At 31.2% G+C, this 26,858-nt stretch overlaps 1 protein-coding gene across 1 annotated transcript in view; it reads left to right on the top strand.

Annotated features, from left to right (window-relative positions):
* LOC124365437 (neural-cadherin-like) overlaps nucleotides 1-10,459 on the top strand; it is a 43,136-nt gene extending 32,677 nt beyond the window's left edge. The window contains exons 20-26 of the mRNA XM_046821417.1: nucleotides 435-631; nucleotides 2,314-2,652; nucleotides 5,674-5,787; nucleotides 5,931-6,117; nucleotides 7,089-7,278; nucleotides 8,212-8,447; nucleotides 10,242-10,459. Coding sequence (XP_046677373.1) covers nucleotides 435-631; nucleotides 2,314-2,652; nucleotides 5,674-5,787; nucleotides 5,931-6,117; nucleotides 7,089-7,278; nucleotides 8,212-8,447; nucleotides 10,242-10,459 — 1,481 coding nt within the window. The remainder of the gene's footprint in view (nucleotides 1-434; nucleotides 632-2,313; nucleotides 2,653-5,673; nucleotides 5,788-5,930; nucleotides 6,118-7,088; nucleotides 7,279-8,211; nucleotides 8,448-10,241) is intronic.
* Nucleotides 10,460-26,858: the final 16,399 nt, after the last annotated feature.

The following is a 26,858-nucleotide window of genomic DNA, read 5'->3' as shown; positions in this document are numbered from 1 at the left end:
ATTTTGTTTTCTTCCTTTTCTTTTACGGAATACGTCTACGTAACTTTACATCAGATGGTAACATTACAGTAAATAAAGTGGTATAGCACATATAATTAACTACTAAATCGATAATAATTACAAGTACCATAATTTGGATAGGTTATACCTTTTAAACTGTATAGTCATTGTGGGCCTGATTTAAAAAAACATGTTTAATGAATGGTTGAAGTATACTGTGTGAAAAAGGACACATTTGAGAACCCACTATTTATCCTTATCCACGGGGATATTCAAAACATGATAAAATATTGATATCGTTTTGTTAACTACAAGCAACACAGTGTAAATTGTGTCAGTATCAGTGACTATTTACAGAAGTTAAAGATCCTTGACTAACCCCTTATTGGTAATCTCAATTCGCTTAATTATATTGAAATGAGGAATTCACTCAGACAAATCATCTTCTCAAAGGAAGGTTAAAGCGGTGGTTTTAGGCACACACGTAAATAAAAAAAGGTTTGCGTCATGGAACGTTGTGAACGTGTACCGTGGTGGAAGCGAGGCGGACAAAAACCACAAACCTCCAGAGAGTCCGGGGCGTGTAAACATTACGAAACTTAGATCGGGAATGCCTGCAGTAGAATGCCAGGTGGGCCACAGGAGACACTAATACAGCCCCTGGGTGGTCCTGGCAGTATTTTGTGCAAAACATATGGTGATCTCCGTCCAACCAGAGACTGGGGAGAAAATTATACGTGCGTGTGCTAGTAGCTATGCATATCCCACCAGTAAGTGCAATCCTATATATTAACGTTAGACTTAATTTATCAGGATAAGGTGTGAAATATGCCACACCTTACTTTAGAACGTATAAAGTATTCGTGTAAATATTTTACGCGTACTGATCAAGTTTAGACACAGATCATATCGTCTTTATGCAGAACACCAAATGTGAAACATATGTTAAGTCTTAGATAATATTAGTAGTTATGTTTGCCGTATTTTTCACAGCTGCAAAAACTCGATAATTGAACAACTTTTGATATCTTACTGATAATATATAACAATATAACTGATGATCAAATAATGGCATTTGCATAAATAAAACTGTGCAGGCTACAATTTATAAGGGTTGTATTCCCATATCTATATTTCAGATTTGCCATATAACGGATGATGCTCTCATTAGGCGAATTGACGCTATATGTTGCCCTCTCTAGAAGATTAAGTCTTTTCAAGCTAATAGGATTGTAACGCTAGTGCTCTTGTTACAAAGTGATGAAAGTAGTTTTATATAACATATAATAAGCATACTTGTCGATCCTGATTTTGTCGAAAAACTGTTTTAAAACAAACCAACGGAATTCCGTATTGTGTCTTTGTATACGTTACAACAGTTGCAAAGTATTGGAATTCGTAACACGTTGGAAATAAAATAAATGAATCTTATAGTAAAACAAAGAATACAAATAAATTGCGGAGTTCCATGGGGAAATAGTTTTCCTAATTTCTCCGTGGGCTTGGTTTTTATGGAACTCACGGAATAAACACTAGTAGCCTGTTTGAAATAAAACATACCGTTTTAAAAGACAAAACATTTTTGTTCCAAATTTCAATAAAATAAATAAACGTTAGTGATAAATAATTTTTCGCCTACACCAAGTTTTCGGAATTGATTTAGCGTTATTTCAGTGTTTAAGTGAGAGAGGATGGGTGAAGACTAGAATTTAATTCTTAGCTTACCTATCCCATTTTATAAATATTTAATACTGACATTCAATATAATATTTTAAGAAATTATGAATTTTATAATAACTTTTCCCAGAGAAAAGTTAATTTTACATAAATACCACCAACCAACCACTACCACCAACCCACCAACTCGATAACACAATAGTGAAAAAGTGAAGAGCTAACCATGATCTAATGAAAGTTATGTATATATTATACTGTCTCCTTGGACACATTTAATATCAGATTCTCTTTAAACTAATTTAAAATACACAACATTTAAAACCTAAAAACCTAATGTAAAGCAAGGTAAACATTATCATTCAAAATGTTATGTATTTAGAAATAAAATGTAATGTTATATTCCGATAATTTAATGCAAATGTGCGTTTAGTTAAAAACTTCAGCAATATTGATAAAATAAAAATAATAAAATCTTAAGACATTTTCTAATTGTTTATTCCTGTCAAACGAAATTTAATGTTACTATTGATAGTTTTCTCTCTGGCCGTTCTAGTAATATCTATCTGAAAATTGGGTATTTAAAAAGAAATCAATGGAACTGTTATTATTATTATATCAGCTAATAACTTGTCGCAGATAGTGGACTTGGCTGCACCCGCTATGTTCAAAGGCTCCATCCCCGGATGTCCTCTCACTCAAGCCGCATGCGGGACATGCTCACCTTGGAGCGTATGCGAAGCTTCTCTTATGTTTCCCGGCCATCGGTGTAGATGTCGCCCTGGCTATTCGGGACCTTCATGCTCCTCGCCTACCGTGCCTTCAAAATTTCTTCAGGACAGCTTCGTGAAGTTTGCTCTTAACTTTGAGCCCCGTCGGTTCTCAACCACCCTCCAGCTGCGGTTCCGCACGCGAGAAGAGACTGGAGAACTATTTCGTCTGGTGGATCAGCACCATCGCGAGTACATAATTCTAGAGGTTAGTGTATGTCTAGTTTATGCTTTTTTAATTACCTCTGATATTTTCATTAATAATTAATCTAAGAAATAATTTTAGGTTAAAAGAGCAATCCACACATATTTCTATTCCTTGTTGTTCATTAATAATTCATGGCTACCACGTACCGTTTCGTTACTCCTAGATCGATTGAACTAGTAAATTCTATTTCCTGACGTGTTAAATTTACTTGTAAGTATTACCTGTCCACATATAAGTTATTTCATATTAAAGTAATAAATATAATATGTACTTTAGGAGCAAATAAAGGTTTATAGTACAGTAGACTCCCGCTTATCCGAGTCCCGATTAACCGAGGCTACGGGTTTACCTGAGGCCTTCAAAGACAAAACATGTTTTTTTTATAGACCAAGCAGTTGCAGTACAATACTAAGATAATGAGTTTGTGAATAGCGGCAATATCAATTGGTAATGCGTGTACTGTAGTTGTTGCTAGATCTAGTAGTGATATATTAGAATACGCATCCTCTTGGTGAACGTAAGAGTTGCTAATTTATGATAGGTAATCCGACGTTTATTGTAAGAAGGCTTGTCTGAGCGTAGCCTATAGGAATGAACTTTCACTGAGTGCCGCTGCAACGTTGCCATATTTCTAGAACGCCACAGGCGTTTTTACTGCTAGTCAGTCACACAAGTTACTTGGATGAGTTCGTTTCGTTTGTTATTTTTGTTACTGTGGTCTAATCGGGTTTTTAGCTTTGGAACGTGTACATTGTTAGTGTTACAGTATGAGTGGAAAACGAAAAAGGCGTGTGATTTCTTTGGAAGAAAAAATGAAAGCATTAACACGTTTAGACAATGGCGAGACATTTAAAATGGTGGCTGCAGATCTAAAAGTTGGTTTTTGGAGACGAAACCGACAAAACATTGAGAAATTTGTGAATAAATGTGTGAGAGGGAGGACCGGTTTATTGTAGAAAAACGATGAAGAAAGGCATATATGAGACATATATCAGAAGCCTTTTTATATGGTTTACTGAAATGCGGAGTTTGGGCATCCCTCTAACCGGCGTAATACTACAAGCAAAGGCGAATTTAACAAAAAGTTTAGGGATTGTGATGGCAGCTTTACATCCAGCGATGGACAGGTAAATAGTTGGGAAAAGTGGCACGGTATTAGGCAGCTTAATATTTTTGGTGAAAAATTATCGGCGGATTCTATAAGAAACTACAAAATTTCAAAATAAATTGGCAGAAGTTGTTTTGAAGTCTGGTATAGGGCACATCTGACAAAATATTTTACTGCGATGAGACTGGGCTCAATATGTCTTTGCTGTAGACTAAAACTTTGGCGGCCAATTCTGAAAAATCCGCTCCATGATTTAAGAAGATCAAAGAGTGTGTTTCCAATTCTTAGCATGCTCCAATTAATCAGAAACATTTAAACTGAAACCTCTAGTGATTAGAAAGGCCTATAAACCCATGCCCTTTAAACACATCAATGTTAAATGTTTGTCCACCATGTACTGAAACCAAAAAAGTGCATGGATTAACAGCTAGATATTTAAGGAATGGTTTTATAATAAGTTTTTCCCTGTTGTCATGGAACATAAACAAATGTATCAACAGAAGACAATGAAAGCCTATCTGAATTAGCGCAACTGGCTAATCAGCTTCCTTGTAATCAGCAAATAGAAAATGAATATATCTGTGTTGGGTGCAATGAAGATGTTAAAATGGACCTTAGTGGTGACGCAATTGTGCACATTGTCAACAATCCGCATGAGCCTGAAGAACCTGACACAGACGATATCACCCCTAAAGAGTCTCGTTCCGATGGACTGAAGTCGATCGACACTGCCATTGCCTACATCGGACAGCGAGAGTCCATGCCACTTGACCTCCTAACACTACAGCGGTCGCGCTACATCATGGCGACCAAAAGGGGAAAGAGGTTAGTGGAAAAATAAATACAAGACTTTGTCACAACTTCAACGATATTTTACACTTTCTATATTTCTGTATATTATATAATAACTACTGTTTGTATGTAATTGTAAATAGGAATTTGGCACAACTATAGTAATTTATTTAAAATCCAACATGTTTGTTGTTATTTATAAACTATTCCATATTGTCTCTGGATTATCCGAATTTTCCGTAACCGAGGTAGTTTCGGTCCCACTCACATCGGATAAGCAGGGTTCTAGTGTATAGGTATACTTGTAATGTATATTAATATCTAGACACTTTTACAATATCTTAAATAAAACATGTAAATATTCAGAGAGAATGGTGTAATTTTAATTCAAGAGCACGTAAACATTCTGCGTTCAATGGAGCAACTATTTGTTACTAGAAAATTTTTTTGCTTTATACTAGAAATATAATTAGTCGAGGGTTGGCTGTTTATTAGAAATTAGTGCAGGGTCAGTAGTCAAATAAGAGAAAACAGGGACTTAAAATCTAAGAACCAACTGGTAACCTGTGGAGTACTAATTAACCAACAACTTGTTCCACAGTGAGTTGACAAGTAATCTGAACAGCCACATGTGTTGTGGTTAACCTCAGCTCTTGATCCTTTCTTTAGACTCCAGCGCTCACTCCCAGCAGAGAGCGTCGTCAATAGTGACTATAGTTACTGGTACAGTAATTGACCACACTTAACAATTACAGCGTGTTAGAAATTGTTCATGTTTGAATGAAGAGTTACTACGATACGTCTATTGTCTGTAAAACTGGGAGTGCTTTGGATTTATCACCCTACATTTAATATTTTCGGTGGTGAGTCTATGATTCACCTCTTCATACAAAGATACAAATCACTGTACTCTAGCTTTCTCAGTTACAATATCAAGGGAATGCTCTCTCTTCCGAGAATTATTACAGTTTCAGTATAGCATATAAATACAAGTACTGCTTTATAATTTCATAGAAAACATCGTGCTTATTACGGAAAACATCTACAAATCAAAACATTATTGAAAGTTTCATAATTAGTACTTATATTATTTTAATTATCTTGGGTATGATTGTGTTTAGATAATTAACAAAGCAATCCAGGTGAGGATGAATCTACACGGTTTAAGACCAAGAGAGGAAGTGATCAGCTTGGATCATGTAAATGTCAGTGATGGAGCGTGGCATGCAGTAAAGGTAAAGTTTGAAATATTGTGCAGCTTAATATACTTGATTTTCTTTTACTTTATTAATGGAAAAGGCTAGTTGAAATCCATAACGACGAAAAGTACTACTAAGTTATATTGTGAAATTCAAAAAATGTGTAATTTTTCCACTAGGTCAGTCGCCACGGATCTACACTGATGCTCCAGCTAGATGGAGGGGAAGGACGGAAGTACAACGAGAGTTTCCGTTTCCGGGGACATCAACTCTTCACAGTCGACAAACAGGAGGGGGTGTACGCTGGGGGCCCCAAGGACCAGCTAGGCGCCAAGTTTAACTCTGTCCTGACTGGATTCAACCAAGGTAAGGCCGGCTTTTATCAAACGATGTAAAAATACTATTCATTAAACTTCTATTTGGTATAAGCGTTATTTATGAACAGCATCATGAAACGCCTGATAAACAATTACGAGTTATGTTTATAATGTAATTTTTATCATATGAGGTTAGTAACGTTTTGTTTATATATTAGAAACTATTATGACTGTTCCATTCCTTTTTGCATATTTTGAGAATTTGGGGTTTTAGTTTCTGTATTTTTTATATATTGCATAACAATTTATTTATAAGCAATCTAGATTGAAGGTATTTCACATTTATTAAATTATTTCTTGTATGATTATATATTTTTTTTCACATAGTTTATAGTTACAAACATTTATTCTTTTAACTCATAACATAAACCAATAATTTATAATTTTGCTTAGTTTCATTTTAAAACGTGGGTAAGAGGCGTTCAAAAAAGTGTTTTAATGAAATATCAGAACAAGATTTATAAAATATTTACTTACAATTTATCTGTTGTCCGTCAGAATATATTATTCCTTTGCTAAGTCTCATTTTAAACTTGTTTTATAAGAGTATTTTTAGTGTGGCAAATTAACTGTGGGTGGTCATGATGTTAAATCTTAAATAAATTTTTACTATATAATTTGGACATACTACTTGTTATTTGTTCAAGATCGGTAAATACAAATTATTCTCTTATAGGTATTTTTTTTAAATCTGTTACTCTAATAACCTAAAATCTAACATAAATATTTCAGATTTTGTTTTCTTTTAATGATAAGTAGCTTGATTTAAAAAAAACTTTTAACTACAGGATTATAAAATGTAGCTTTTCAAAGTATGGAATTAGAAGAAATTTCGTTAGTTTAATATGTAAAAGCACTACCTATTTAGAGACTAAACTATTGTTTTCTGGACATTGCAGTAAACATTGTGAGTTTTTGTAAAAAATTCATTGATATTTAAAGCCAACATCTCGATGACAGGTTGTCTAGACGATATCCGACTGGATGGCCGTCTGCTCCCCCTTCCACCAGGAACCAATGGGAGCCAGTGGGGTCAAGCCTCTGTAACTCGCGGCCTCCAGCGACACTGCCATTCCAGAAATGTCTGTGCCGATGTGAAATGTCCAGACACTTTCCTATGTCAGGATATCTGGAATGATCACATCTGCTCGTAATTTATTTGCAGCACGATTTTAAAAATAAATGTATGTATATAATTTTCTGTAGATTTATTCTATTAGATCTATTTAATTATAGTATAAGTAAAGATCTAACGTATGAATACTAGTTTATCACATGTGAAAGTAAAAAAAATATATTGAGGAGACCGTTTTTTATTAATTAAAAATTAACTATAACGCTTATAAGAATCACTATTTTTAGTTCTGCACTATTAAAAACCAGTTTTTTTTAATTGATTCATTAAAATAATTACAGTATGATTTTCACGCGTTATATTGATTTGCCCCCATTTCCAAGCGGGCTCCAATTTTATTAAAACTTGGGGTTAAATCTAACCAAACTTTTCCTTAGGTACTGCAATGGACCTTATAGATGCTACTACGTTACTCCATTACCACAACGTTCATGTTAGCTTCTTTAATGACAATGAGTATAATTTAGGCTATAATTTTTTGTTATAGACTATAACCACATCTCTATCGTAATTGTATGCTACTTCCTCATCTTAGCACTGCAAAATGAAATATACTCTAGTATGTAAATGGCAAGTGGAAAGATGTTTGCAAGTTTGTAAATGGAACATTGAGTAAATTTATGGAAAGTCGTACACAGTGAATACAAAAGACAACATTACTGAAATTTTATGCCTTTAAGAATGTAGACCTGATATTATTTGGAAATATTATACATTTATCCTTATTATTGATAAATACGAATGACATAAATAGAAGATAGTAAAAAATTATATTCCTAATACTTTTACTCTCAATACTATTGCTTGTAATGAGATAATGTGTTTTTTATTCTACTACCAATCGTTTCTTAATACTTGGATAACCAAAACATACGTCTATACCGTAACTATAATATCTATTAAAACCACAAGCATGGGAAAGCTAATAATAATTATCAAATGCCTTAGATGTGGAGATGGAAAAGTGTCGACAAGTAGAGAATGTGAAGATAGAGATGAATGCCTCGACAACCCTTGCTTGAACGGTGGCTTCTGTGTAAACCAAGAGAGCAGAATACGGTATCGTTGCGAGTGCCCCGAGGGATTCTGGGGTCAGAAGTGCGAACTGGCCCAGGAGCGCCAGTCTATGCGTCTGGGCTTCGGAGCACTCTTTACCATTGTTGGCTTCATCATGTTTATACTTGGTGATCATATATTGTTATATAATGTACATACAAATCTTTGTAAATCATTTTATATTTACAGAGCATTTCTAATTATAAGATTAATGATTATAATATTTAAAACACAATATTAAGAGTCTTACGATAATATAACCTGATAAATTAAAATAAATACTGGAACTCTATTGTAAGTTTGTACATAACTAACTATTTATAAATTTGCACGTTTTGACTAAAATGTTACGTTAACTTTCACGTGCTAACATGTTACGTTACTTAAAATAAAACCAAATATATATAAAAGAAAATCTCGGTAAGATTCATGATTCTCTTATATAAAGCTCAAAAGATGCAATTTTATAAAATGTTATATAAAATAATTTAATTAAAGTAATTTCAATTTTCAAAGTTATTTTTTAAAGAATAAAATTATGTTTCTTCTTTCAATTTCACCTGTAAACTATCACAAAAATATGTAGCTTTTTTATCTAGACGGACTATTAAAAAACAAAAAATTCATGTCAAAGTCAAAAATAGTATGAAATACCTACATTATATCATCTGCCATTGAAAATATGTGTTACGAGGATCTTGCTCTAAGAGCCGATAATCTATATACAGACTAAATTAACTTTTACAATTATATTACACATTACTTACATTAATGACAAATTTATTAATTAACAGAAACATTAGCTATACCATATAAAGTTGATTAATTAATACTTAAATTGCTAATTCCAGTAACCAAAACCATGTTTTAAATTTTGGAAAAATAAGTCGTACTTCTAATTCAGTATCATCCTGGATTAAACATAATATATGGAAATACAAAAAACCACCAACACAACTTTAAAACAATTTTTTGAAATAAAGCATTAAAACTAGACCTTTTAAAACTTTAATTAAAAGTTCACCAAATAAAAAACAATATTACTTATTCCAAAATATTTTCAAAATAACTACGGTTATCAAAACTTTAAACACACATGCCATTATGACACATTTTTACAGAGTTTCATTTCCAGAAATAATGATCTGTTGTAGATCATATCACTTGTAACAGTGAAAATGTATTTTCTTAATTAACCTGTAAACAAGGCCCTAAAGACTTCAATGGAGGTACATCAACTTTCCTAAGGGTAAACAATTGTTGGGCTGATTTTCGACATCAAAAAACGTGTCTGCACATGTTATGCAACATAATCAAACCTTTGAAAATATCTTCTCTCTAATTGGCAAACACAATTTGCTAAGTTTCTTTAAAACATTCTCTCTCTCACACACACGCACACATACACATTATGTAATTTTGTATTTGAGTAAGTTTTCTATATTAATATTTATTTATTCTTTTCCAGATTCAGGTATCGATAGATATTTATTATTACTATCATTCACACACGCACACACACACGCGCGCGCGGCGCGCTTACGTACACATTGTGTAATTTTGTTGAGTAAGTTTTAGATAGTAGTATTCCTTTACATTCTTTAAGAAGGGAACTACACTTTAGTATAAAATAACTGACAGTACGTATTGTACATAATTTACCGTAATGACGGTAAGTTGTCTTCCAAGATCAAACTGTAAAAGCAAATAATGTTTTAGTAAAGAAGACTTTCACCTGTTCCTAAAGAAATATTTCTATAACATATAAATGTATCTTAGAACCTAATATAAAAAACTTATATTAATATTTGAATTAAGTGTTATGCTTTAGAATATGATATTAAGTATAATGAATTGTAATTAGATTCCCTCATAATATTTATCAAAAATTAGTATTATTCAGTGTTATACTATTTTTTCAGTGCTGGTCGCTCTGGTTGTGGCGTACAACAGACGAAGGGAAGCACCTACAATGAAGAAGCCCGGACCGGACGATGACGTCAGGGAGAATATCATCAGTTATAATGACGAGGGAGGAGGAGAGGACGACTTGAACGCTTTTGATCTTCTACCACTTAAGGTTCCTGTTAAAGGGTTGAGCTCAGAGAACAAAAAACAACAAGGTGTGTTAGTTGTCTGAGCCGCACAATGTGGTTAGGCAAGTTGTAATTAAGGAAAACTTTTTCAGGCAAGTCCAAGATCAAAGGTTTCTTACTGAGAGAATGATTTCTTCATTTATAGTGGTTTTGTACTTTTCTGAGCAACCCGTCTCGTTTAGAGTTCACTTTCCATGAACTGTTTGTTGTACATTGTTTTTAATACAAAGTTAATAATCAATGTAACTTTAAATGACATTGTATAACAAGTTCTTATTGCTCATAAATTCCATAAAATCTTAAATCTATCAGAGTTTAGATAATTTTATGATTATATTGGATTACATTAAATCATAAATTATTAACTAAAATAAATAGTGATTCTGAGGATAACATAAATCCTAACAAATCAAACAATCTAGGATATGTAGGACTCATTAATTATTGATAGTTTTTATAACCCGTATGCAACTTTCTTTCCAGTCCCAGAACTCGGTACGAGGTTAGAGACCAGGATAGAAGGCCGCAGAAAAAGAGCTGATCTCGAGCACACAGCACCGCCTTACGATGACCTTCGTAACTACGCTTTCGAGGGAAATTGTGATAGCGTAGTCGGTTCACTTTCATCTTTAGAGTCTTGTAAGTAAAATGTAATTCATGACAAGTATTTTAACAATATATATATATATTTTTTTTTTTTTTCCTCCATTTATATGGTTTAGGCTACAGCTTATTCTGTCTTCAATGTTTGGTTATCTTTAATGCGTTTTGCTATATTTATTTGGGCTTTTTAAAACTGTCCGGGATATGTCTTTCAGGCAGCATTCTCCCTAGTTTGTTTATCTTCCTGCTGTGATTTAGACCATTATTCCAATCTACCATCATAACAGGTACAAAATACATCCACAAATACACATAAGCTGTGCTTACAATATTTCCAACCAAAGGTTTTCTTCAAACAGATAATTCTAGAGTAATAATTATTATTCTTTATATAAATTTAACTTATACAACTAAATTCACTTGTAATTAAAATCAACACTTCTACTTACATGATTTTGATGCACTAAAGTATATTTGTACTCATAAATCATCTACCTTTTTAACAACATACTATTGATTTTTCTTTATAATAGTTTTTCACTATTAAAATTCCACAAACTATCTTCCAATGAGTTCAATAACCTAATTGATTGAGTATGAAAAGAATGTGTATATATTACTGTTCTATGTAAAGGATATTGCAAGGTGTTTCGCCAAATCTTGTTTGGCGCAAATGTCTCTCATAACTTTATACCTCTCATATAGGCATCCTGACTCCTCTCTTTTAAGTGTATTGTAATCTAAAGACAGCGTATTATACTCTAATTTCTCTTTTATTTTCATAACATCCAATTGCCTATAATAATTAGTTACATGTTGATTGAATCTTAGTTTGAAAATAAATCTTATAGAAGAATTTTGAGCTCTCTGTAACTTACTTAAAAGAGTATTATTTACATCACAAAAAGCAACATTAGCGTAAACAAAAAGTAAAAATACTAATGACAAAACTAACATCTTTCTAAATTTTCCGTTCGATTAAAACATATATGTCTAAACTGATACAAACATTGGAACACTTTGTATGTAATCTACTTGATCTGACCATGGCAAATTATTTATTATTCTCAAATCTTTAATAATCTACATGTACACAAGGTTATTGGTTTTACACTTTGCAATATTAAGATTAAAGCCATGGTTAAAGCATCATTGAAAAATTGTACTTAAATCTGAATTCAAGTAATTAAGAACATCATCTATTATATTTACATAAGAATGAATATACAATTATAAGTCATCTGCATAAAGCATTGTTTTAGTGAAAACTAAAGAATCCCATATTCTATTGTGTGTGTGTGTGTGTGTGTGTGTGTGTGTGTGTGTGTGTGTGTGTGTGTGTGTGTGTGTGTGTGTGTGTGTGTGTGTGTGAGAATTTTATTCAGGGTTTATTGCTTATAATACCTCACCAAATCTTTTATCTCTAAATTCAATTATTATTAAGTTGGTGTGATGTACTGTACCCTTGTCTAACACCACGTTCTGCTTCAATTGCATCGGTTATTTATTTCAATTGTGATACCATCCATCTGTGTAGTACCACAAACATATTTTAGAATCAGCAAAAGATGTTTCATATATCCCCTTTCTTTTAAGATATCCTAAGATTTTATTTCAAGTTTTGTTGATAAATATGTTTTACTCTGTATTTCACTCACTTACAGATTAAACGTTTATATTACCGATAGCCGGATCCGTAGGTTTCAGAGTTTAGACTTTTGTGTTAAAACTAACACAAGTTGATACCTTGTATGAAATAATGGTATCTCTACCAGTACTAAAACCATAAGTTCTAATGACTCTACTCTTTACACTTAAGGTTTAGATCATTGCATAAATTTCATTGAGAATATTAAGAATATAATAAGTAATTTTCGTTGAAAACACTTATTTTTTTAGTTCTTGTAGGTGCTCTATTAATTCTTATAAATACATGACTTAACTGAAGATGTGATTTGTCCAACACATTATCTCGTTAATTAGTTACACGTAGACTGATGAATGTTATCTTTAGGGTGTTCACCAACGCACAGAAAGTCATACATGAATTGTTTCATTTGAACAATGTAAATAGAACTGTAACACGAACATAATTCAGAGATGCTTGGATTTTTATCTGTCTCTTTGTCTACTTAGTTTTATATTTTTCTATTCAGAGAACATTTGGGAATAAAATAAAATAAAAAATAGGAAAAAAACATTAATTATAATAAGTTATTTTATTTTACTTTTGCCTATAGTAATAACATTTAATTGCAGAAACTTAGGATTTGGGGTTATTTTGCGCAGCATAAAAAACTTTAAGAATTATATTTGTATTGGCAAATATAAAAATTATAACTTAACTCTAAATTATATGGGGACTTGGTATGAGGAAATTATAAATTCGCTTTTTCTTACAAACATTACGCTTAAAAAACAATAGCTCTTTATTATACAAATCTATAATCTGTTTTTTAACCATTGAGGGCTATACATGGAAAATAAATTAGACAGTGAAATGTACATACATTTTAATAATATTAACCCTAGTCAGAACGCTGAGTGTATTATTACATTTTCTCTTGTTATAGTTTTCAGTTAGCAACACGTGTTAAATAATATTTAATTATTATTTGCAAGTGATGATGTGATGGTTTTTGCAGGTTCTGATGCCGATGATGCAGTGAGATACGTGGTGCTCGGGCCTCGGTTTGCGAGACTCGTAGATATCTACTCTGCTCACCTGGAATTGTCTGATGACTCAACGCTAGAGGCTACTGTTTAGACGACCGATGTTGTTTTATATAATTGTTATATGTAACGTGGTATAAGTGTTCTTACAAAAAACTTTACATTTGAGGTCGAAATTTAAACTTTTAGTATAATAAAAAATTAATTTGGTAAGACTATAAATCTACACTAATGAATAAATCTTTCTATTTAGTTCAATTGAATTTGTCATAAAATTTTTACGATAATGCTCTGTTTCCGTAATATAAAAATTTGCAGAATGTGAAGTTTTATATTGAAAAATATTCTTACTTTATTACTTCTTATTCTTACTTAAAAAAATTATAACATTTACAGTCTAAACATATAAAGGAGATAATTAAATTTTATCAAAATATATTGAATATAAAATTAAATCCATATATATGTAAATTTCTTTTGGAAGGTATAATACGATTTGATATCTAAATTTTACGCCTATTTATACGTCTACATTGGTGTTAGAAAGGCCACTAAACGTAACGTCTTGATTTATACTACACTGTAATGTAATTTTCATTGATTATAATACTTATATTCAAAATTTAGGAAGTATAAGTTCTTGTCATATATTTACAAGATTGGAATGTTACATCTTGTAAACATGTTTTTAATTAGAAATGTTATTTTTGTAACATATATGTTTATAAACATTGTACATATGTGTATAAAGTTGTTTTTTGTATTTATGTATTAAAAAATGTTAAATATTTGTACCTAATTAGTGAATAAAATATTTTTGTTCATTTACTCTGGTTTTGTTATTGCAGTTTTCCTAAAAAGTAATTGTAGCACTACAACAATAAATAAGGTCAATTTAAGTAAATATTATTTGGGTTTTTCTTTCTGGTAGTCTGTATATGTGATATATTTCATTCAATTATATCAATGATAGGCAAAAAATATCCTATCATGAAAGACGTTTTCGTGAAAGGATAATACAGCTTTTTCATAAAACCGATAACTGTGTACAATTGAAATTAAAACACCCTGGTGACATATTATGTGGGTCTGTTTGACCTATACCTTTTTACGTTCAATATTGTTTTTTCGGAAATAATTTTAGTCAAATCCAGCACAAAAATAGTGCTGGATTCATGTATTACGTTTTATGTGTCATTGAAATAATTATATTAATTAACACTTATTTTACTCATGAATACTAATAACCATATACACCTAGCAATAATTTATATTTTAGTACAATCTGAATACCTAAATTTTGTTATTAAAAATAGTCACAAGTATTATTGTTTTATCAGGCACATATTTATGTAAAAAGATCATTCACAGACAAATTTAATGGAAAAAATATATACCTTATCATGAAATTTCATACTTTATTAGTAATTATCAATATTAATAAATTTGAAATCATTGAAAATCTGAACAGACAAAATATGGCTCGTAAAATTGTACATATTAAGAATAAAATAAAATAAGTTACAAACCGGTCTTTGAAACAGTTATGATGTTACAAAGTTAACAGTAAAATAACTTACAGATAAAACACGTAGATAGAATGAAGAGGTTAATATTAATTACAGTAAGGGGATGTAACAGAATTGATGTTAACTCACCAATGTTGATCTCGCCTTAAACCGAAGACACGAACAGAAGAGCTAGCTCGATCAGGGCTTTCAGGGAGTCGACTGGTGACCATACGTAGATGGGCTAAGGATCAGTCACTGGCATGCGGTGCACATATGTTTCAAGGGTTTCCATCAGTCTATATTATATTAACGTGTTTACACTTTGAAGGACTTTCGAAGCATCTCAGGCACATTTCAAATGAGGTACATACAAAGAGTCAATGACACCCAGATTTTGTTAAGATAACACTTGGTCATAAAAAGACAAGATTTAAAGCAGAATTCCCAACGTAAAAGTGTTACAGAGAGGGAAAGAGACCCCCAGATGAACGACCGCTGGCGGTCTCAAACCGCCCCGTGAAGCCACCAGCAAATGTCTGAAAACATAATTTTTTTATGATATACCCCTCAAAACAATTCGAAATTTCATTAAATTGGAAAAATTAGATAGGGGCAGAGGTGGTTTTTTGGCCAGCCGTAGGCCTATATGGATACAAATTATAACCTAGTTGTAGAAGTGCTAAAAGACACTTGAAAGACTTCTGACCAGTGCAGTCATTTTTCCAACGCTCTTTTCCGGCTGAACCAGTGGTTGTAGCTCAAATTCGACAGTAGAAAAATCTTTTTACGATTTCTTCAATTTTAAATTCCCGACAATAAAGGTCCAGTTGATTTTTTCGCGTATCTCTAACGGTTTAAGCCACAAACAGAATACAAATTCAAAAAATTGGTAAAAAGTAACAAGCAAAGGTCTACTTTTCTCTTCCTTGGACGTTAGTTACCACTAAATGCTTTTTTTCTATTCATTTTGATAACATGTTACTTTATTTTTTTTACGAAATCCATTAATTATATTTATATATCACACATCATTAGGCCGAGTGTAGCGACCATTACCACCTGTACAATTCTCGAGAAGTAATACAGCAGGGAACATAATAATTAAAAGAATTAAATTAACGAATTACCAAATCCATTTTATCCCCAAAATGTTTAGGCACTTACTTTTGGGGCCTGGAGCGAGCCGAAGGCGAGTTGTATAAGAATTATTCTCCCTACAAATCACTATCATGTTTCTAAACGTACGATAATGTACATATTATAATACGTTGTAATATTATATTAGGTGAGGTTAAGTGAATTGGTCCTGTCAAAATTGTTTTGATCTCTAAGTAGCTGTGTACCTATCCACAGAGAATTTCCATCACAAATTAAGCTAAAGATTACAAATTGTCTGTGTATGGTTCGAATTACTATAGAGAAAATATCAAAATCGATAATATTTCATGTCCCTCAGATACTGCCAGGAAATGTGCTTTCAATAGCAAGATATTTATAATAGGTAGATTACATTCTTATTTTATTACACGATACACCTAATACCATAGAAACCATTTCAAAATTATATGATTCTAATTTGATGAAATTTAATTTGTTTTTATTTTTATTTGTAATAATTTATAAAAAAATCAGAATGGTGGACTTACCTAAAATGTCCAACTATAATGATCACACAGTGCGCTGAATCTTGGGTAAAGAGGCAAATTTTCAAAATCCTCTCTAAAACGAATTTTTTTTATAATATTTCATTTCTTGTAAAAGTCGCCTATATATTTATAATATAAATTATAACACGTATTATTTTTATTTATCTGAACACTACCAATGTATTGCCGGTTATATATTTAATACAGGTACTTATTATTTACAAAATACAACAGGTTAGAACTACTCATTAGTTAAAATAGAGGGTACATTTGTGTAAGGTTATTATTATAACTTATTACTTTGAATATTTTCTAGGATACTTTATTTTTTCAACATATCATCCTTATATTAGCCTTTTTTCTATACCACCTATTATTAACTAATAGTAGTTGCTTATTTTCCCTCATATTAGGTACTCAAATTTTAACGTGTCACCATCAACACAGATTTTTCCTACAATAAATACAACAATTAGGCCTATATAAAGCTACAAAAACGATAATACACATAAAAGCTAATTTAAGAATTATTTTTATTATTAGAGAGCTGAGCTATCAGAACCTGCTGTTCTCAGTGATCCGGGAGGGCTGATGAGATTGATATACTTACACTACAAGAAGCTACTCAAACGGCCTATTAAACTGTGAAGGAGGCAGTATTCTAGGCTATTTGTAAGTAGATTAGCTACTCAGTTTGTGATGTAGTTAAGAATGCGACACAAACCTTTAACGATGATCTTAAATGTATTAAAGCTGTTTAGACGCAACATAATGGAAGTTAGTGTATAGAAAGCAAGTAATTTGTTACTAACTTTATTAGCCATCCAATGCCTTACATCGGGACAGTGTATTTTTGTTTATCCATTTTGTTGTTTTGGATAATTTATTGGTAAACACACAACTGGTGTAGACCGGTATTAGCGGTAAAAATAATCTTTTCTTAAAATTCACGAGGTCTTAAAGCGTATTGTTAGATACGAACAAAAAACTGAAAGGAATGTTAAGTTCAGCTCCATTTCAATTTACACTTAGTGCAACGTCTAAAGTCTACTGCTGTGACAGATTTGACTCCTGGAATTTGGAATAAAGTACATCTAAGGATGAAAAGATGGTAACGAAGAAGCTCAAAACAAATTCTCTACATTGGCATGACATCAGAGACATCTAAAATACAAAGAGAGTTCATTTTGAGCTTCATCGTTTCAAACTGTTTTGTATTCCTTCAGATTGGTGTTAATTCCAGATTCCAGGAATCAAATCTGTCACCTCATTTTCTGAGAAATCTTACTGATATTAAATCTGGCATCAAACACAGAATCCTGAAATTATTAACCATGCTAAAGGACTTTAGTATCCTTTGAGGAGTGAAGTGTAATATAAGATATAGAGATTAAAATAATCAACATATCACTGAGTCCCAGAGTTCATCCAAACTGTTTTTATCGTTACTTTTTGAAATACTGTCTTGTACGGAATTCTCCCTGTAATGAATTAAAATTCATATAAACATCCAACGTCATATATTAGAAATTTTTCTTGCAAATTTTGAAGACAAGTAAATAAGTAATCGCTTAGAAATTGTCAACTCCAACTCAAACGTATAATTAACGGTCATAGAACTCAATATTATTTATTAACAAGAAATGCGGGGCGATACCTTTCCAAGCAATTGCATAAAACAGTACACAAATAGACGTAATTTTGAAGTCCGTAAGTGAAGACCGATCAACACCTACATAGAATTACGAGTTTGGTTTTATATTTTATTTTATATTTTTATGTTCACACATTTAAAATTTATTTTAGATTTAAAGTATTGTAAACATTATATGAAAAAGTGTATTATTTATTAGTATACAAATCTTAGAAATATTATTTATGCCAAAATTTTTTATAATATGGATACAATATAAGGTCTATAAAAAGGTAAATCTAGTACGCAGCCATGCCAAACCAGAACTAACTCTAAGAAATAAAAAAATCTCTAACCCAATCACATAGGTTTAGCCTTCCCTAAGAAATTTACAGTATTGTTTCACTAGAGATAAATAAATATTTATCTAACATACCAATACACTTTATATTTTAATAAAACGAATTTCTAAAATGTTTCAATTTTGACAATTGGATGACATACCTGTATGTCCAAGATTGTTCAGTCCTGTTATCTGAGAAAAACAATTTAAGTTATTATAAAGATGACATGGTTGTAAAATGCAATAAAAATCAAGTGTTTTACGTCGACAAAAATCCACTATACATAATGTTTTTATGTGTAGACAACGGATGTATTTATGGAAAAATTATAAATACTGCTACTGGAGTACAAGTTTCATTATGACTCATGACATGTGATTGATTAAATACATTCATACGCTAGGTATGTAATATCCGTCTCATTATTCTTTATGATTTTTATATCTAACATTTTTGACAGACTTTTTCAGCCTTTGTACACGAAGGTTATAATGCAGGAGCTGCGAGGTAAAACACAGCAGGGTACTTCTTTCTTTCATCGACACTGGTATTCGGTACGCTCGTTACATGTAATGAATCCAAGCTTATTCTTTGGATGTTTCAGATGTACTCGTCTAAGGGAATTCTCTCATTCTTTCAATCAAATTTGAAACATTTTTTTTTAAACAAACACAGTTACCAAGTTATAACATTTGATGGTATGTAAAACAAAAACGTTATAATTATAAATTAATACTTGCACTTATTTCATAAATAAAATGAAATATTCAAACGATAATATCTAAGTGCTAATATCTCGAAACCCTCTACCAATTCAGTTATTTGTAATATAGTCGTTGAAGTTAGAGGAAAGTTATTAGGAATAAAAAAATTTGAAAAGTTACCTGAAATATTTTGATACTCTAAAATAATGGTAGTATTTGTGGTTAATAATCCACTTATTAACAATTTCAGATTAACTTATACAAGTAGGAAGTAACATCTGTTTACATATAAATGTTATATAATATGAATGAAACAATACTTAAGAGGATTGTAATTTGATATTAAATACAAAGTTAATATTAATATTTTATCCCACATTACATCAATAACCTATTTAAAATTAGCTAATTCATTGTAAGTAATATATTAACACTTTTATAAAACCAACATAAATAAGTAAATTAGTGATAGTTTTTACACAAGGTCCTCTAAAGCAGTGGGCTTTCTTGATATTTAAATATGCCATTTTTAATAGTGATGTAACACGGACACAGGGAAATAAACACTAACATACCTCAACAATATAAGCTTTCACCGACTAAAATCCAAAAAACAAAAAGACTTTAAAACACAAACAATAATAACGATTATGTTGGAAAGTTACTCGAACCTAATAGAACTTTCTGGAAATAGATAATTAGTAGATAGGATTTCCTTAAGAGCCGTTACAGGCTTCTCAGTTCTACGCACGTACATATATGACCTTATCGAGACAAGATGACAAACTAAACTATAGCGTGGTAAATATACCGTAAATACATAGGTTTTATTAGTTTAGTTAATAAGTAATATAGTATTAGTAATACGTATATATGGGTTTCGTGTGATAAAAGGATGGTAAAAAATAAGCTTCAAACATTGAAACGTGGGTTGTTTGTTAAAATAGTTTTAAAGATCGCTACAATTTTTTCTATTGATTTGAATAGCACAATTTATTAATAAGTAATGAGCTTAAAACTTTTAGAGGTGGTTGAAATTATTAGAGAAACGTTTTGTATAAATAAATCATTTGGCATAAACAACCACAAATATTAGTCGGTATTCCAAGTAATATTAAGAATAAATATTAAATAGGAACTTACAAGAGCTGAATATTTATTTACTTCACTGGTACACATTTCTCAATGAAGGAAGCATCTTAATACATTAGGAGAAGAATTATGATCTTATTGATATCAAATGTTTCCTGTGTTAAAAAGTCTGAACAGAAAAGGAGCTGTCATGCAACGGGATCTTCTAAGATTAAAAGATATAGAGACCTCAAAGATTACAACTTTCAATATAAAAAAAATCCGATAAAACTAGTAATAAGTTTTCTTGCGAATTAAACACATGAATTTACAGGCTTCCAATAAAGTTAGGATGTTTTTATTATATTAATTTTATTAGCCATTCCATTTGTTTAATAAAAGGTAATCGATTTACGAATACACGTGTGAAAATTTTCATTTAAATATTTTATACGTGACATAATTTTATTCAGTCTGAATAAACTCAGCATTGTATCTGAATTAAAAGAAAATATATATATATATATAATAAATATATATATACATATAAAATAATATATATATATATTCATTAAATTAGTGTTAGTGGCAATAGCTTAATTTAATTTCAATAAACATTGAATCACAAAAAATATTCGCCGGGACTCGAACCCGGATCTCCCACTTGCCGGGTGATTGTGCTACCATTACACCACAGAGCCCTTAATAGTTCCGCTTCAATTATTTTGTATTTGGCTGATTCTTTTACATATGTGTTTAAATAACTAAACTAACATATGATCGGAAAATAAAATACCTGTGAAATGACTTGTTTGCATTAATAAAATTTGTATCTGTGGCAATAGCCTAATTTAATTTAAATCATCAATGTATAGATAGATAGAGAGAGATATTTAAAAAAATTTAAAACCTATTTTTCAATAGTACATAACCAAGGCAATGAAAGCATTGTTTGGAGTTTTATTTCGACATTGATAATCAACCACAAGTGCCCGTTCCTAAAATTTACTTTATGGTTTAATTTGTTACGTTATTGTATATTTAGATTAATATATTGTGTAGATAGGGAGCTATAAACTATCCACAGTGATTGGTCACTAAGTTATAAAAGAAATTCTACTTACAGACGTAATATTAAATATTTAAAAATTCAACAAACTATTATAACTGTTAGATAATACGATTTTTAATATTCTACACTTATTTTTCTAACCAAAATCGTTAGGACAGAGGAGCATAGTGCTAAAATATCCAGGTCAGAGGGCAATAATCGAAAATTCCAATCGTCATATTTTGTTACGTATCTGCAATTAAACCCACAGGCGGAAGGAATCAAGGCAAAACTATTATTGTATAAATAATAATTTTTATACATGTATAATAGTTAAATTTATAATGATCAATTAATAAATTATATTCATAAAACCCATTTTATAATATATTACATACTCATTTATTAGCATTTTAATTATGGGCTGAGCGGCAGCAACGCCTATCATTTACGGGTCTATGAAAATTAATGTCTCACGATTTAAAGTTACATATATAACTCGCGAACCAAGAAGAGTTTAGCGGGAACTGTTTCATTCTGTTCTAGAGAACCAAATAAACTTCAGACTTTAAATTTTGCACATAACTTCAGTCATTTCTACATAGACCAGTTTACACCAAATTCTAGGATAGAACACGAGTACGCGATTCAGTGAGATAGGACTTTTGGATAACTAAGATGGCAACGATAACATTGCATATTATATAATTTTTATAAAAAAGAGAGTACAATTGTATTAATTTTAACATGTAATGTAGTAAAACATTTAACGTATGATGTGATCTATAGACAATCTACACTCAACCTCAACCCTAAAAAAATGTGTTACGCTACTTGAAGTGTGGCTTACCTAGCAAAGAATAAATTTCATGCCATATAAGGGCACAACGACCCAATTATGAAGTATATATAAATATTCTTCTTTTAATTTAGTGTAAAATAAATTTTGTTTATTATCCGAGTTAGTTACTGGCTTATGTTATAAAAACACATTTAATACTACTCATAAAAATAATAATAAAATATTTATATATCCAAAATTCGTTAGGTAAATAGGAATTGCTATGATGTTTTATTGTTCACAAAAATAGCTTTAATAACAACTTTAAATATTGTTTCAATATAATCAATAACTATGTAATGGTTACAATGTAAGTGTAATTCAATAAACAAGTTTTAAAGTAGTTATTTTGGTAAACTAAATAAAATTAGTATAATACCTAATAATGTTTTAATTTGTAAATTCTTACAAACAATTAAATTACTATAATCCAAATTTTGCTATACATAAAGCTCTTTATTTAGGTAATTTAATTTCTGTTAATAATATACATATTATGTAGTACAAACGTATGTTCCATTAAAATCGGCTTTTCATAAGAATACCGCAAATGATATTCGTAGGAAGGCTGCTTGCCTCCTATAAAATATACAAGATATTGTTTTGTATACATGTATCATTATCAACATATTTTAGCTTACGGAGTAGAAGACATTTATAGTTGTTGTAGTGTATTTTAAATAAAGTATCTGAGGAAACTTAGACTAAAGACAAGGACAAGGATTGTGGTTCTGCCAGTAACCCAGATCCCAGGCTCTATTTACCAGTCTGCCTATGTTGTAGATAAATATAAATTACAATCTGGCGGTTCCATCACAAGGGATCTAAACCCTCCTCTGACAACTTCTCTGCTAAACTTATCGCTAATTCATTTCCTTTGGTGTTCCTGTGGCATATAACAAAGTGGTTGTAACTACAAACTTTTAAATTCTATTGCAGTGTCGAATAAACTTAGATATAAACAGATACAAACAGTAATTATGTACAAAGATATTTATTCTCTTATTAGGTAATTTTAATTTGTGATTTATTTATATAATTATTAATAGTAAATATATTTCAGGTCATCAGATCTCAAACCTTTTACTTATATACTCCTGCATACTCCCAGCCGGGGCCCTCTACATGTAAGTGTACCATATTAGAAGTAAGTAGCTTCTGAAATTTTCAGTCCATTTTTATTTATTTAAGTTTCCCAAATTCTATGTCTTGAGGTTTAATCGTAATCAAAGCAATAAAATCTATATAAAGCATTACAATTGTTTATGAATTTATTTCATCTATTGCAGTACTTATTTAGTGTTTTTTATCCCTTAGGAAAACTTTCGAGAACTATTTATTATATTTATTACAGGAATTCAATGCCAAAAAGATACTGCAATACGTCAAAATAGATTACGTCTGAAGTAGACTTCAATGGCTGAAGTATAAGTCTGCAGTATATTATTCAGATCAACGAATGTATATATTTCTTTGTTTGAGCAAAAAAGAAAACGGTATGGGCGCATTGGGATTTACTTAGACTTGAGGAATATTAAATAGATGGCAATTTAAAAACTACATTTGTCTTCTCCGACTGAATATGTAAACATAACGTATCTATGGCGGAAAAGGATTTAGTCCGTGTAAATGACGAGTTTAGTTTCAATTCACAATCTTATAAGAGTAGTGGTTCTGGCGCTGTCACGGAATTGCCTGCTGGAATCTCTAAAGTCATGTTAATCTTAAGAGATCCAAAAAATTTGGTGACGATATCAGAGATAGGTTAATAGGTATTCTCATTGTCTTATCCAGTGCACTATTTTGTGGATTACGATGTTCTAGACATGATTCTAGACATAATAGTGAACCAACCGACTTTTTACACATATCGTAAATATATGGTGGGGGGGGGGGGGGGTGGGGGGGGGGGGGGGTGGGGGGGGGGGGGGGTGGGGGGGGGGGGGGGTGGGGGGGGGGGGGGGTGGGGGGGGGGGGGGGTACGGGCCCACCAAAAAATTGTTGTGTTCATGACTACCAAAGAAATGTCGAAAATAAGACAAACAGTTAAAGAACTGTTTTTATTTACTACTTCATTTAATTGCTTCTGAGATGTTTTTATTAAAAAATGTAAACACTATATAATTAATAAATAAGCAGTGGATTTTAGTACTGTGAAATAACTCAGATGTGTACTTCCTTATAAAATAAAAACCATACATTCAAAAGACGTTTTTTTAAATTTTTGACACTAACGATACATTTTTCGGCTTTTTTAAAAATGTTGTATTTAATTATACTAATGTCTTTCCTATAAATAAACTCATGGAGTATTTTTCCACAAGAACATCAGGAATCTACTTTACGATGTATGTAATTCGCACCAACTATGTAGGTGTCTACATTTTAATTATTACAGTATTATACACTTACGTATAATTCCAATTAATATAATGATATAAAAAACTGTTTATACAATTTGTTTCAATCTCTGTCTTAAATGAATAATTAAATAATTAACAAAAAGATAAGGCAAATTCTTTAGTTATAGTCCTCTAGGTTTAAATGATCAATTCTATTTGTACATATATCCAGCGCTCTATCCAATTCTATTAATCCCATTCAATAAATATAAAGTACAAAAAATTGTATCCAGGCTTTATAAAAAGCAGTATTTTATGGGTAATAATCACTGTTGTCATGATAACATATTCGTAAATACTCAAAATATATCGTAGATCACATAGCTCTGACACAGCCATAACTTTCTACACTTTTTACCTAAACCTAATCTTTTCTTAGATTCTTAATATTCTATGGGTTTACATTATTGTATCTAATAAATTGTTAGTTCCTAAGTACAAACCAACAACATCGAACATATATTTTTAATTGTGTAAACGTTATTAAAAAGTTTGAGAGCTAACTGTTAGTTTTGCTTGCTTGTTTTACATTCCTGACTGTGGTCAGCAACAGTTGGTTAAATAAGCTAATGTTCTAATTTCCTTTTGATAGCCTTGTCATGCTAAGATATGTTCTCTATTCCATTCTAGCAATTTCTAACCGCTACAAGTTCAATTTATTGATTTGTATCACAATAGAACAACTGTCTCATAATCACTTATATCACAATGACTAATGTCCTTCATTTTAAAGCAAATATTACAGGGTGAGTCGCTCTTGGTGTGACAAGATTTCTGTGTTATTCTGTAAATAATGTAGTGTAAATTTGATACAATGAGTGGTTATAAAAAAGTTTAACTCCAAAAATTATGTCTGAAATGAATTATTTTTAGTTTTCTAAAAAAAAACCCGTGTTTTTGTACGTACATCTTATATTTCTCAGCAACAGTATAGACATATGTGAGCAAACTACATCATTTTTAGATTCTCCGTTAAATTTTTGAATTTTAAAAAAGTTATCGGTTCAAACGGTAAGAAAAGAAAAGTAAGCTTCAGGTCGATTCAAATGGCAAAGTTGCTAAGTTTCAGAAAAACTGAAAAATCATTGAACCCCATCATTTTATTACACCCTGTACGCAAAAATGTGTCAAGTGATATAAAAAAACTTTGCCATTTAATAGGCTTTAAAATGGTATGCCCATATGATCATAGTTAAGTATTCAGCTACCTTCCTTTTATCGGTTTGAATATTGAAAAAACATTGCAAGCTACAAAAAAGATTAAAAGAATTTAAAACTGTCCTTAATTTTTATGTTTTCTAAAAATGCCTCATAAAACAAGGAATTGAAGATGACCACGTGCGCTTCACATCCCAATTCATATGATGACACGAGAAAGGGTTCACAGAAAAAGTCAGAAATTGTACACCATTGTTGGTCCGAAGACCATCATATGAATTGGGATGAAGCCCACATAATACATCGGGAACCACATTTCTTCAAAAGGAAATTTAATTGAGGCAACATACATTAAATTGGCAGACCAACCAGTCAGTCAAACCATCAGTCGAGATTATGCCGCTTTGGTTGCCAATTCTAAAAAATGAACTAAAGAGAAAACCAAAATTATCAAAAACGGATCGGATGTTTTGTAAAATAATCCAATGCGGAGTCACAATATGGTTTTAAGAAGTTTATCTCGCATGAACCAATAATAACGAAAGGGCCCATTCCTGTCCCCCTTCCCTTGTATTTCCGCCATCTTGTTTTAGCCAGCCGTCACGATTACTATTGGCTAGTCCCTCTGGTCAGTCGTAGGTGGTTAGTAGACGAGTGAAGACGTATTGTGACCAGTATTCCGTAGTTTAGTTTAATGATTAGTGTTTGGTATAGTTTTGTTTTAAGTGCAGTATAGTTTTGTTTTTAGAGTTAGTGAAGTTGACAAACAACATGTAGGTTGTGATTCCTGACTTAGGCGTGCCACA

This window comes from Homalodisca vitripennis, chromosome 6 (genome assembly GCF_021130785.1).
Source record: "Homalodisca vitripennis isolate AUS2020 chromosome 6, UT_GWSS_2.1, whole genome shotgun sequence".
In the NCBI taxonomy this organism is placed as follows: domain Eukaryota; kingdom Metazoa; phylum Arthropoda; class Insecta; order Hemiptera; family Cicadellidae; genus Homalodisca; species Homalodisca vitripennis.
Note: the sequence above shows the minus strand (reverse complement) of the source record. Positions and strands in the feature narration are given on the sequence as shown.